A 14,643-nucleotide genomic window follows, 5' to 3' on the forward strand; every position below is an offset into this window, starting at 1 on the left:
TGTAGAGTGAATAAATGATCAGGGTGTGATACAGGGAGTAAATGCTGATGGCAGCATATACCATTGGTAGGCGAAAGGGTGCAGTCAACATGCAGCAGAAGGCCTTCGGTGAGATGATTACTCCCCTGGAAATATTTGTACTTTCTCCGTAGCTTTCAAGGCGACACCTAAAGGATTTCCCTTTGCTTGGAAAGCAGCAATTCCAGATAGTTCAAACTTACTAGTGATAGTAACCCATCTTATCCATACTGTTTCATAGAATCCTGAAGTTTGGAAAAGATCTTCAAGATGACCAAGTGCAACCGTCAACCCAGCACCATCACCATGTTTTTACTAAACTGTGACCTCAAAGTGCCATATTGATGTTTTCTGAACACCTCCAAGTGACTTCACCACTTCCCTGGGCAGCCTCTTCCAGGGCTTGACAACCCCTTCCACAACAAAATTTCTCCTAATATCCAATTTAAACTTCCCCTGGTTCAACTTGAGGCTGTTTCCTCCTGACCTGTCACTTGTTACCTGGGAGAGGAGACCAAATCCCTCTCCTAGTTGTAGAGAGGGAGAGCCTCCTTTTCTCCAGGCTGAGCCCCCCAGCTCACTCAGCTGCTCCTGGTGTTCCAGACTCTTCCTCAGCTCTGTTCTCTTTGGACATGCTCCAGCCCTTCAATGCCTCGCTTGTCACGAGAGGCCCAAAACTGACCCCAGGATTGCAGGTGCCTCAACAATGCCCAGCAAAGGGATGGTCACTGCTCTGATCCAGTTGGCCACACTATGGCTAGTACAAGCCAGGATGCTGTTGGCTTTCATGCCCACCTGGGCACCCACTGGCTCATGTCAACCAGCACCTCCAGGTCCTTTCCCACCAGCAACTTTCCAGCCCCAGAGCTTACTGAAGTCTAGGTGATGACATCCACAGTCTTTCCCTCAGCCAGTGAGAGGGTCACCACTTCCATTCAGCTTATTTCAGCCTGCAAGACACCATCTGCCAAAACTGTTGAAGCACCTGGTCTCTCTGCCTCTCAGTCTTTCCAAAGCCTCCAGGCTTTTTGTGCAAAACATGAGGCAAAGGAAGCTATTGATCCATATATCCCTCATTAACAAGAGCTAGCTTCTTGTTCCCTATTTTCTGACCCTGAAAGGATAGATATTTGTTGTGCCTAGATGGTAGGAGATGCATATTTATGTTACTTTACAACCATGTAGTTCATGCTGAGGAACAAAAATGGCGTTGACTCCCTTCAGTTACGCAAGATGCTCATGGGTAAAACAGCCAGGTGCTGCAAGATGTGAAAAACACTGAAGTTCTTGTTCATTTAGATCAGATTTTGAGCCAAAGGGATCTGCAAAACAGCACTTATTCTTTGTAGCTAATAATTGAGTGATGCCTGGAACAATGTCAGTGAACAAGTAATAGAAAATGTCCAAGTACATAAAATAAGAAACAGCTCCAACTGCTTATGCCACATCTGGTGGACTGGACAAACACCATTCCAATGGCGTAAGACGTGACTGGTTAAACTGCTCCGCAGTCAAGTTTGGTCTTCCTCATAACTCATCCTCCTTAGCAAAACACTTCAGTCTCATTAAACTGAGACAGCACGTCTACATATCTCAAGAATATCCTTGATGACAAAAAATTATTCTTGGTGGGAAAAAGTAAATTTAGAATAGCTGTGAGACAAGTCTGTGATACTTACACTGGAGAAAAAAATACCCATGAGTGCAAAGTTATCTATATAGGAAAAGCAACCCTAACTATCAAATAGAGTATGGACAGTGTTCAGATTCATGGTAGTGCAGTATTAACATTGCATGTTGTCAGATCATGGGAGAAAGAATGTAAAACTAGAAATTATAGAGGATAATGTCAGAGATAATGAGAACTAAATAGTGATTTCTGTACAAGGAGAGTTAAGATAGATTAGTACTATTTGCCTTGTTATGTGAAGAGGTATTGTTGATTCTTTTTCTAGTGTGGGACGAATTAAGTATTGACGGGGAAATAAGCACCACTACAGTAAAGATTTTTCAATCAATTTATTTAATCTATAAATAGCATTGTCAGAGAGATCTTTGAATGCCAAAAAGCAAAACTGGTCTTAAATTGATTAAATCAAAGGAACAACAATCTAGCAAAGACTCTTGAACACAGTCATGGGTCCTGCTATGAATCTCTGAACTCTGGATTTCCAGAATATTGGAAGATACACAGATGAATGTTATTTTATATTTATATCCAAAGATGGAATACAATGTAAAGAGCACTTATAATAGTTCAAGGTAGTTCTTCTCTCTGACATACTGTGCTATATTATGTTACAACTGAACGAAGTGAAACAGAGTAGTATTTAATAATCTAATTGAGTTCAGCAGTGCAGATAACAGTTAAATCCACATATCATATCCAAGATCTGTAAGTAGAGAGCTCTGTGAAAGGATAACTGTCATCAGACTTAGATTGGCCTCAGAAAAAGTTAAGGTATGCACCCAAATGTCACTGTGCTTGCCCAGTGAATGGTTGTCCCTGCTCCCTTAGCTCAGATTCATGGAGCATCTATGGCTTACAGTTACTAGGGGTTACCCTCATTCCTCTGGTCATCATTAGCTGCATGTCCTGTCTTAGGAACCTTCTCATATTATTTATAGGAGATTTTTTCACATAGCTAGTCAGAGACCAAAATTTTCTAATTATATCCAGTAACATCACTTTCCAGTTTTCAGTTCATTCAGTTTGCCAGACAATGCTTTGCCAAAGACAAGGTTTGCCAAAAATGCTTTGCCCAAAGACAGAGGAGGCATCTGCAGCATGCACTGCCCAGACTCTATAAAAGTGTTCTTGAAATTGTGCTCTCCTGTCTCCAGAGAAAACTTTATGGTAAGTGCATGTCTGTGGCTGGCAGAAAGGGACAGTTTCCCTGCAGTCGATGTCCCGCTTCAGCCCTTCTGTCCTGTATCTGTACCTGCAAGGATTTGATATCTATAAGATAAAACATGTTGGTATTTCCACTTTGAGACCTGTCTGTGGAATTCTGTGCAGCAGTAATGAGGAATCTGCCATTTTTGCTTTACAGCACTGATCATCTTCCAGTCTGCAAGGCTCTTCTCCTAGCACAAGAGGTAAGAATCTAATTTACTCAGACTTAAGGAACAGAGGAAAAGGTGGAAGATTTCTGTAAACAGATTTCTTCATGGTAACAAATTTCTATAAAATTTTGTAGGCAATTGCTGTATGTCCATATGTTCCTGGCCACTGCTCCTTTATGGCAAAGGAAACATGCTGATAGCTGGGGAGGCTGCTCATGGCAAACAAGGTTTCCATAGTGGCTGTGCTTGAAGCCACTAGCTCCTGACGACATGCCAGGAAATGTTTCTTGGGGATTCCTCATGTTTAATTATGGAACAGTGAGGTAAATGATCTGTTCTGGCATGAAGTCCAGACAGATAGAGCCAGCCAACAGAACAGACTACATCAAAATCTTACAGACTTTTAATAAATTATATGTATTACTGTATATGAAACTGGCCAAAAAATATAAATGAAAATACTTCTCAGATGATACTGCAGGGTTATAATCTGCATGTGGGCCTCCTAGTAGGAAAATTGGTAAAAAATGCAAAAGTAACTAACCAACTAGTCAAACACATGAAAAAGGAGGGGGATGTACTTCTCCTATTCCTATGAAACAAAATAGAGAAAAGCAGAGGTTCTGCACCTTACTAGGACTTCTGCAAATGTTTGTTAACATTTTGGTTATTTAGGTAACTAAAAGTTATGACATGACACCTAATAAACCTCTCTGTTTGTCTAACTTCCTAGGATTTCAGATACTTTCTATTTCTGGACATGTGGTATTCCTTTAGAAATTCAGTATTGCATTTAGATATCCAGCTTTGACTTATAAATTATTAAACTAAGATTTCTAGATTTGCCTGTAGTTATTTTCACAAACAATTAATATACAAAGAAATAACTGCTCATGCAGTATTTTAATCTAATGTATTATCTGTCCTTATACTTGCTCACACACTGCTTCCCGGGGTTAAGTCACTTGCAACAGATTTGTACCTTTGCCAAGGAAATATCAGTGAATTGAGTTAAGGTGAGTGCCACAGTAAAATTTAAACATGAAATCAAATAGGAAGTAAACTATAATTTAAACAATAACATTTTGGACAATGGAACATGAAGGGGATGGGTGGAAGTCTTTTTTTGTTCACACAGAACAAAACTCTAAAATTTCCAGTATGACTTTCATAGATCTTTGAAACAGTTCTGTTGTCCACAGACAGGATTATTTCTAATTTGGACCTGGGTGTATCTCTCCATTTAAACCCAAAAACAAATTTATGTGTATCTCTAAGAATACACATCTAAAGGACATAAATTGATAGCAAATGGGATCCAGCTAGCACAGACTAGAACAGCCAACAGAACAGATAGCTTCAACAGTAGGAAAGTCTGCCAGTGTGAAACCAAGAAGGCAACATCCATCAGTATGGCTAGAGGACAAGCAGGATGGCAGTTTCTAGAAGGATGTAGTTGTTTAGCTTCCACACTTACTGTTTCTGTCCCTAAAACTCCCTGTTGACTGACACAGAGAAAAAAGGTGCAAAGCTTATTTCAAAGACTGATGTTACAATGACGAGCAGTTTAAATGTTTTTGTACAAGAAGCAAACAACTCTAGCAAATGATTCAGAGTATCAGCAAAAGCCATTATGCACTGGATAGTCCTCAGAACACCTTCTGGACTCATCTATCTCTTTTGTATATATGCAAGCAAAGCTTTTAATATCTTTATGGTTTAGTGGTGTGAATGTTCTCTTCCTGTGCATGGGGCCTCACTGATTTGGAACCCAGCACTTAATATTTACTTGCAGAAGGACACAAAACATTCACAGCATTATTTAAAGCTTTGAGCTTTAAAAATTGCAATTGCTCTATTGCTATTGCATTTAATCCCAGCAGCATTCCTCCACAAATGCTTTCATTTAAAATTTTCCTGGTGAAATCTCCAATCTTCTGGGGCCCATCAATCTAACTGAAAAGAGGTATTTTTGAGGAGGAATTGGGGGTCCTAGAATTTAGAAGTTGCCCTGTTCACCTTGACAGGGTGTAAGTGACTTAGCCATTTCCCAAAGTTATGTATATGTCTGGAAAGGTAAAAAGAAATACAAATCTTTCCTTTGTTACCTTCCAAAATTTGAATTACATTATAGAGTACATCAGTACTAGAAAGATTTCAGTGCTGGAGCTTGATATCTATCATCACCACTAGCAGCTCAGATGATGTGTGAAATGCATCCTCAGGAAGTGGGTAGATGACATCAAACAGAGGGTGTGGGGTGCCCATGTCCTTATGTAATAAGGAATAAACACACTCCCTGTGAGGTGGTGAACAAAAAGAGTTTATTTCAAAATCGACGCTGGTTTTATCCCTTAAACCCATGTGACTTCTTTGACCAATAAGGTTGTCTATGTCGGCGCATACTCCCTCGGGCACTCTTGCCCTGGTACATCCCCTGTACCGTAAACACGCCTCCTACATCACCCCCCTCTTAATTATCTAAAGAAGTCACGAAAACAGTGCAAAAACAACAGTGCAAACAATCGGAACAGTACATTGTAAACTACCAAAGCTCGCAATGACCCAGCACATCGCTTGCTTTGGTCTCTTGTACTTCTATTGTAAACCTTTTAAAACTTTCTTATATTCCTATAGGGTAGTGCAACTTGGAGAAATAACTTTATTAACCTAAAGGCCTTAGCCCAACCGTGTATAAACTTATAACCCTTATTAATCTGAGGGTTTTTAAATAACTGGGGATGTTCATCTTTATTTAAAAAACAGGCTAAGCTTAGCAAAACTAATTTCTCTTAAAGTGACCTTGTGGTGGAGGTAATATTATTTGTGAGGTGTCTTGTGTTTTAATATTTGTCCATTCAATCAACTCTTTTATTCATTCACTCTTCTCATTCACCGATGGCTGTCTTTCACTCACACTCACACTGCAGATATTTTGCAGACTGCTTTTCACCACATTGGTCATTCCTTAATGTAAACCTGAAACATAAATATAACTCTGTGTTACTCTGGTTCCTGCTGCTGTGATTGTGTACCTAAATAGGGTTTTACACACCTGGAAGGAATCCACTTAAGTTCTTTTCCTGAAGCCACACAGGCATAACCTCTCCCCCAAGTCATAAGATCTAGGGGTCCTGTCCATTGTCCCGAAATCAAATCCTTTACCATGACCAGTGGTTTGGGAGAGGCAAACGCCTGAGATTTGTGCTGCTTTTCGTACCTGCTTCTTTCAGCACTGTCACAATTTAAAAAATTGATAACATATGTAGCTTTCCACAGACGTTCTTGCAGGCTATACGGATTCTCCCCCTTTTTTTTGTTTAGCTAACATTTCTTTTAGTGTGCGGTGTGCCCTTTCTACAATTGCCTGTCCAGTTGGTGAGTGTGGGATTCCTGTGATATGTGAAATTCCCCACTCTGACAGAAAATTTCTTACCTTTTCTGAGACGTATGCCGGTCCGTTATCGGTTTTTATTTGTTTTGGGGTACCAAGCGTAGCAAAACAACTGAACCAGTGTCTCATTACATCCTTGGCTTTCTCACCTGTGTGTGCTGCAGCAGTTATATATTGTGAATGTGTGTCTAAGGTGACATGTACATATTGTAATGTGCCAAATTCGGAGATATGTGTGATATCTGTTTGCCAGATCTCATTTACCATTAACCCTCTGGGGTTAACACCTTCCTGAGATGGCATGGGTGTGATTTTCTGACAGTCTGGACATGTCATGATAATGTTTCGAGCCTGATTAATCATTATTTTGAATTGTCTCTTTAGAGAGCGTGCATTCTGATGAAAAAATGAATGGGACAATTTTGCTTGTTCTAGGACCCTGGGTATGATGTTAAACATTGCTGCTTTGTCAACCTCCCGGTTCCCTTCAGCTATTGACCCTGGCATGTCAGTGTGAGATCTGGTGTGCATTATGTAGAAATCAAACTTTCTGTGATTGATAAGAACCCAAATAGAACGCATTTCAAATAAAAGATGAGGATTAGAGACATCTCGAAGAAACGAACATTCCAGATGTGAGACTAACCCTGCAGCATAACAAGAATCAGTAACAATATTAACAGGTTGCTCAGAAAATTTCCCCTAGGCAATATGAATGGTAGCCAGTTCCAGAACCTGCACAGAGCCTTGGTTCATGGTCTGTACCTCTCGTTCCCATTGTCCTGTATCAGGGTTTACCCAGGTCACTGCAGTTTTTTGTGTTTTCCCAGATGCATCTGTAAAAACTGTGAGGTCTTTTACTGGTTCATTTCTGCATCTGGTAGTGGCCTTTAAAGGTAAATTACCGATTTCTGCACACAATCTGTGCTTAGGGAGATGAACCGAAATGTCACCATCAAAACTTGCCAAGGCAGCTTGGAATCCTGCATCCTCAGCCAGCATCCAATCCAAATTGTCCTTCGTAGCTGGGATGTAGATGATGGCAGGATCCCTTCCATCCAGCTCCTGCAGTCGTCCTCTGCCTTTAATGACAAGCTTAGCAAACATTTCGTTAATGGTCCATACAGTCTTAGGTGGTGTGTGGGGCAGAAAGTGCCACTCCAGAATTAGCAGCGGGTCTTTCTCAGTTTGATCCCACTGAAACAATGCAAATGGCTGGTACCTGCTGGGAACTAAGGCCAGGCAGATTTGCAGTTCAGGATTTCTCCTTCTGCCCTGCCTATTCTCTATTGCCTTGGCACAAATGTCTAATGCCTGCTTTGCCTCTGCTGTCAGAGACCTGTTAGACGTTAGGCTGGAGTCCCCCATTAGCAGCACAAATAGAGGGTGTAGCTCCTCTGTGGCTATGCCTAAAATAGGCCTTAACCAATTTATGGTTCCTAGGAGTTTTTGCAACTCATGTAAAGTGTCCTTTACCTCGAGCTGCAGTGGCTGTGGGGAAATTTCTTGCTGTGTGATCCTCCATCCAAGATAAGTCCAGGGCTACGATCACTGGATTTTCTCTGGCGTAACCTGCAATCCTGCTTCTTGGACAGCATCAGTCAGAGCAGTAACAACAATTTGCAGTTCATGTTCTGTGGCCATGCTAATTAATATATCACCCATGTAGTGATAGATAATGGTAGAGGGAAAATGCTTTCTGACGGGGTGAATAGCATTTGCCACTACTGTTTGACATATTGTAGGACTATTTTTCATCCCCTGAGGAAGGACAACCCAGTGATACCTTTGCATGGGTTGTGCATTGTTCAAGGTCGGGATGGAAAAGGTAAACCTTGGCGCATCCTCAGGGTGTAGGAAGATGGTAAAAAAACCAGTCCTTTAAATCAATTATTATTAGCGGTCAATTTGCTGGGAGCATAGCAGGTGAAGGCAGTCCTGGTTGCAATGCTCCCATCGATTCTATGACTGCGTTTACTGCCCTTAGGTCCTGTAGCATCCTCCACTCTCCACTTTTTTTGGGGATGCAAAACACAGGAGTATTCCAGGGACTATCTGTTGGCACAATATGTCCTGCTTCTAACTGCTCTCTTACAAGCTTTTTTAAATGCTCAAGCCATTCCCTTTTCATAGGCCATTGGTCTACCCAGACCGGTTGGTCACTTTTCCAGACCAGCTTAATCGGTGCTTGGGATGGCTGACCAATGGCTCCTATTGAAAAACCTGGCTGCTTGCAGGAGGAATTTGCATTACTGTGCCAAACTGCCCGAGAATGTCTCTCCCCCAGACTGAACACAGAATGGGAGCAACAAAAGGAACTACCTTGGCTAATTGTCCCTCCGGTCCCAAGACAGTGAGTACTTGGGCACTCTGTCTGGGTCTTTGTGTGCCTCCCACTCCCTGAATAGTTGCAGCTGGGCAAACAGTGGGCCAGTCAAGTGGCCATTCGGAGTCCTTTATGATGGAAACATCGGCTCCCGAGTCCACAAGGCCTGTAAATCTGTGCCCATTAACTTGGCATGTCATGAGCAGCTGTGTGGCTGTGATGGCTGTTGCCCAGTAAACTTGTGGGTGTCCTGTGCTGCCAAAGGCCCCTGAACCCCGCTCCCTCTCCCCCTCCCCTGCAGGCGACACACTGTAGAAGGGGATTAGTTGAGCGATTTTCTGTCCCTTTGGAATGAAACAGGGGGGGAAGGGGTCCAGACCATTATTAGAATCTCACTATGAGAATCTGAGTCTATCACTCCAGGCAGCACAAATAAAGCCATTTTGGTAGTGGAGGACCTTCCAATCAGTACTGCGTGTACCCCTGGGCTAAGGGGACCTCAATGCCCAGTTGGGATTAGCACTACCTCTGTGGAAGTTATGAAGACTGTGTCCCTGTTGGATAGGTCCAGCCCAGCGCTGGCTGAGGTGGAGGGGCACAAAGTGCTGGTTGAGGTGGGGGGGCACAAATTGCCAGCCTGTTCCCCTGTGTCGCATTTGTTTGCTGCATTGGGGCGTGCGACAGCGCCCCTCACCTCCAGTTTTTTGGCACCCTCTTTGCGTTTGGGTGCTTGCAGGGTGCCACTGCTAGGAGTCTCCTAGGACAATCTCTTTGAAAGTGGTCTGGGGCACCACAAATGTAACAACCATTTTTGGGTCTGGCTCCCTCCTGTGCTCTTAATTGGGCACTCAGTGCTACTGCCAATAAATCAGTCTGATGTGCCATTGAGCCAACCCCTTGACAGGTACAAACCAGTTCTGCAACGCTACAGCTCTCCCTTTTGGGAAGGGTCTGTAGAACTCTTTTACAGTCAGAGTTCGCATTCTCAGAAGCCAGTTGCCTACTAAGTATTTCTCTGGCTTCCTCATTTTCAATCTGCCTATCTAAGGCAGATTGCAACTGATCCAAGAATTGGGCGTATGGTTCTGTTGGGCCCTGCATTATTTTTGTAAATGATAAATTGGTATCTCTGTCTGATGTAGGTAATTTCCTCATAGTCCACATTGCATGTTTAGCTATTACCTCATATACTTCCCTATTGTACCCAGTTTGAGAGTCTATTGAACGGTAATTACCCTCCCTGGTGAGTTGATGTGCTGTTACACCTGCCTGTGGGTCATTGGCATAAGCAGAGCAATTCTCCCTAAAATCGTTTAGCCATATGTTATACTGGGTGTTAGTAAGACTTAATTTTAGTAGGGTCCTCCAATCGTGTGGCATAAAAATATAGGTGGAACTCAGAGTCTCTAAAAATGCAAGGGTGTTAGGTGAGGACACTCCAGTTTCCCTTATTAGTTGTCTCAGTTCTTTTGTTAGTTGGTGTGGTAAAGGTTGGAATCGACGGTTCTGACATGGGCCAATAACAATGGGGCATGCATTTGTTACTTGCAAGTCCCCCACTTGTAATGCCTCCTCTCTACACAAACCCCACCTATCAATCGATCCTTCCCCGTTTGCTACCTCACTCCCTCCCGGTAGAATCATCCCGGATTCCTCCTCCTCATCCCCCCATTCCTCCCCCCCTGTGGCCCCAGTGAACCCGGTTCCCTGTGGGGGGGTGGTGGTGGGTGGTGGAGGTGGCGAGGGGGTGGGGTTACCTCCCCCTTTGTGCCTATGGGTGGGGCGGCGCTGGGGCCGGGAGAGACAAGTCAGTTTCTGGTCCATGTGGCGGGCAAGACGGTGGCACCCACCCCTGGGCACGTGGTCAGCGATCATCCACGGTGCGGGGTGGCAAATATGTTGGGTTATCCCCCATCGCTATTACAGGGCCCTCTGTGCTGGTCCCATGGGCTGGGATATCGCATCACAGGTCCCATCCCTTCCCACCGACCTGCGTCCCTTTGGCTCCTGACCCAATACTTAAGTTACGAACAGCTCCTCTCCCTCCCCCCACCGGACTTTGTGTGTTTGAGCTCCTACACCTAAAAGTCGGGTTGTTGCCAGCAGTGTGAGCAGGGGGGCGTGTGTTGGCTTTGGATGCATGTGTTGTCCGTTCGTGTGCTCTGCTTAGTGCAGACATTATGACTTGCCAGGCTGGAAAAGCATTGTTAGCTTGGGGGTCTCCCCCCTGAGCCTTTAGTTTTATAAGGTTTCCTATTTTGTCCCATATTGCTATGTGAAGGGCTTCAACTAGTGGCAGTTCAGGGACAGCGGCCTTAATAAAGCATAACAGTTCTTTTAATTCTGCCCTTGTGGCTTGTAAATGATATGGTTTTAGCAGGATAGCCAGTGCATCTGTGTCCTGTGATATCTCAGTGGAGAAAAAATTCCCCATTTTACCTTTAATTCTCCGTGCTGTAGGTGTGCTGTAGGTGTTTGTCTATTTGCTGGCTTCTCCCGGTTCTCAGTCGACTGGGTGCGCGTGGGTGGCGGAGGCGCTGTTTGTCGGTGGCGGTGGCAGGGCTCGGCGGGGCGGGCGCGGGCTGCGGCGGGTGTGAGCACGTGTCAGCGGCAGGCTGCGGCGGGCACTAGGTGGTAGGCGATTGGCGGGTGCGGGTGGCTTGGGGCGGGGCGGGCTCGGGGCGGGGCGGAATTGGCGGCGGTGGCGCTCCGGGGCTCTCCAATGGCGGTGGGAAGCGGCTCTGGGGTTCCCGAAGTTCGCTGGGTGGTGTCGGGGTTCTGGTGCTGCAGAGGTAAGTTGCGGCGTGGCACGCGTTTGACTCGGTTTCAGTAGGTTTTGAATGTGGCATGGGGGGGATCAGCCGGGTCGCAGTGCAGCTTTTAAGCATTGCGCAGGGCCGACAGGGGCAGTGGGTGTGGCGGTGAGCTGCAGCAGTTTCTGCTAGGCAGAAAACCGATGCGGGCTTTGCGGGGTCTGGCAGTGACACTGAGGATATTAGAAGGCAGCAGCGACGGAGTTGCTTTTACACACACGGCCGAGCTGTGGCAAGCGGCAGGTAGCGGGGTTTCCCCGGTGGTTTTAAGGTCTCCGCCACCCGGGTTTCCGAGCTGCAGACACGGCACTGCTTAGGGAAAAGTCTTTGCCGCGTAGGATGTTAGCGCTGCCTCTCAGTGTAACTCAAACCTCCAGTGTATGTAGGACCCCATTCCGCCTCTCCGACTGCCTCGATCTGTCAGCTTTTTCTTTTCTTCTTTCTTTCTTCTATGCACTATCCCTAATATTTTTGGAGCTCACTAAACTAGGATTGCGTTTCTCAGACACTCTGAGATAACGACTTAAAGACGTCTGTGTTTTTTTCGGTGAAAATTCCTGTCTCGAAAGAATTTAGATGATACCAGAATTACTGAGTGTTTTGCCTGATTCAGGATATGCTAAACTGACCTAATATAGATTTAAAAGTCCCAAGTTCGGGTGCGCCATATGTGGGGTGCACATGTCCTTATATAATAAGGAATAAACACACTCCCTGTGAGGTGGTGAACAAAAAGAGTTTATTTCAAAATCGGCACTGGTTTTATCCCTTAAACCCATGTGACTTCTTTGACCAATAAGGTTATCTATGTCAGCGCATGCTCCCTTGGGCACTCTTGCCCTGGTACATCCCCTGTACCTTAAACATGCCTCCTACAAGAGGGACTTGTGAATATGCTACAAAGCAATGTTATCCTGGAGAAGGTCCCCAAAAGACTTCATCCTGGAGCCAACAAGAACTTCACAAATTTTAGAAAAGGCAGTGTAAAGTCCCATATGTAAGAAAGAATAGCCCCATAAACAGGATACCTTGGCTTTCGTTTGTCTGGAAAACAACTTTGCAGAAGAGGGTCTTGTAGCCTGGTGCATGTGTCAGAGCGTGCCTTTGGAGGAATGAAGGTCAACAGCACATGGTCAGACACTCAGAACAGCATAGCCATCAGGTAAACAGGAGCAATTCTTTCCCTGCATTCAGCTCCCAGATCTGGGGCACTGTGTTCAGTTTGCTGTTTCCTGGTGTCAAGAAAGACAGTGACATTCTGGAGTGAGCCTAGTGGAGAACTTCCAACATTGATAGGAGAAAATTATGTATGAGGAGAGGATGAGGTTTGTCTAAGCTGGGGATGAAATTAAAAAGTATTTATCTTACTCTTATCTTAACATTGTAACAAAAAGGAGGTGGGTATATTGTAGAAAGAGTCAGAGTCTTCTCAGATAGGCAGAGTGAAAGGCTGAGGAATAACAAGACATGGGTTTCAGCCACAGCTATTTTAATTAGGTAATAAATAGGGGGGAAAAGTCACCAACTTGGTCATCAGACATTACACTGGGATGCAGAGGGACTGATATTGAGAAATATCAATTCTTGGGCATAATAAAAACTTCACTGGAAAAGGCTCTTGGAATGTGGATCCAACATTTGTCCTGATTGCACAGGAAGGTGAACCAACAACTGCCTGAGAGTCTTCCTAAATCACACATTCTATTTCAGTTCGAGCCTATCAATAACTGTGTGGCAACAAAAAACGCTGACTGATTTGAGTAACATATCTGCTCTTCCACAGTGTTCTCTGCTGACAAGCTCCAACAAACAGTGCAGCCATGTCGTCAGATGCTGAGATGGCCATTTTTGGAGCGGCAGCTCCTTACCTCCGGAAGTCAGAGAAGGAGAGAATCGAGGCTCAGAACAAGCCTTTTGATGCCAAGACATCCGTCTTTGTGGTACACGCAAAGGAATCCTTTGTGAAAGGGACAATTCAGAGCAGAGAATCAGGGAAAGTCACTGTCAAGACTGAAAAGGGAGAGGTGAGCGAAAAACAAGCCTGAAGGACAACATTTGATTCATATTCTGAGTTTTCAGTTGACATATTTGGATCTTTTGTTTCCTTGGTAGACCCTGACCGTGAAGGAAGATCAAATCTTCTCCATGAACCCTCCCAAGTATGACAAAATTGAGGACATGGCCATGATGACCCACCTCCACGAACCCGCTGTGCTGTACAACCTCAAAGAGCGTTACGCAGCCTGGATGATCTACGTAAGTGGCAGCAGCAGCTTCCTCTGGGCAGCTGGAGGAACTGCTCTGCCAGGCCCAGGGGAAGCCAACGTGCTGTGTCCCTTCCTCGCAGACCTACTCGGGTCTCTTCTGCGTCACTGTCAACCCCTACAAGTGGCTGCCCGTGTACAATCCGGAGGTGGTGTTGGCCTACCGAGGCAAGAAGCGCCAGGAGGCCCCTCCACACATCTTCTCCATCTCTGACAACGCCTATCAGTTCATGCTGACTGGTGAGTGGCTCTGTCTATCTCAGAGATCTTGGACCATTAAATTCTCAGCAATATGAAGGGACTTCTTCAAAGCTTTCATGGTTCTGACACACACATTCATTATGGGGTTTACTATCTTCATAACATTGTTTCTACTGTTTGAAATGAAAGACACCTCTACACTCTGTGAGGTGTTTTGACATTCTGCTTGTTTGTTTCCTTTAAGTGCATGCTATGCAGGTGAGGGACTTTCAGGGTGATCCCATCAAAAACACATTTTAAAAGCATTCACAGAATTACCCTTACAAATATGCTAATATTTTCCTAATACATCATTAGACTTTTATGTTGGCCATAGCATTAATTACTGCTACCTTAAACAGGATTTTTTCACATTAGTCTTTCTAAAAGGGAAATATAGTATCAGAGATAGTGTGCTGGGAAAAATGATAAGCCAAATGGACTAGGTTTAACAAGGTATAATGTCATAACCTACATTTACTGAATTAATTTTCAGTCTTTCGACATTATTTATAAAATTTG

At 44.3% G+C, this 14,643-nt stretch overlaps 1 protein-coding gene and 1 long non-coding RNA gene across 3 annotated transcripts in view; one reads left to right on the plus strand and one right to left on the minus strand.

The window, feature by feature from the left end:
- LOC127475866 (uncharacterized) overlaps nt 1-14,643 on the minus strand; it is a 135,393-nt gene that overhangs the window by 110,160 nt on the left and 10,590 nt on the right. The gene's annotated exons all lie outside the window — the stretch shown is intronic.
- Nucleotides 1-14,643, plus strand: part of LOC127475842 (myosin heavy chain, skeletal muscle, adult-like) — a 62,543-nt gene that overhangs the window by 31,987 nt on the left and 15,913 nt on the right. The window contains exons 1-3 of one of the 2 annotated variants that reach the window (XM_051798041.1): nt 13,423-13,641; nt 13,730-13,873; nt 13,965-14,121. In XM_051798041.1, coding sequence (XP_051654001.1) covers nt 13,438-13,641; nt 13,730-13,873; nt 13,965-14,121 — 505 coding nt within the window. In that variant the 5' untranslated portion in view covers nt 13,423-13,437. Of the gene's footprint in view, nt 1-13,422; nt 13,642-13,729; nt 13,874-13,964; nt 14,122-14,643 lie in introns of those variants that run through there. The other variant, XM_051798042.1, reaches the window with a different exon arrangement.

This window comes from Manacus candei, unplaced genomic scaffold (genome assembly GCF_025592945.1).
Source record: "Manacus candei isolate 608988 ecotype Guabito, Panama unplaced genomic scaffold, ASM2559294v1 h1tg000047l, whole genome shotgun sequence".
Taxonomy (NCBI): Eukaryota; Metazoa; Chordata; class Aves; order Passeriformes; family Pipridae; genus Manacus; species Manacus candei.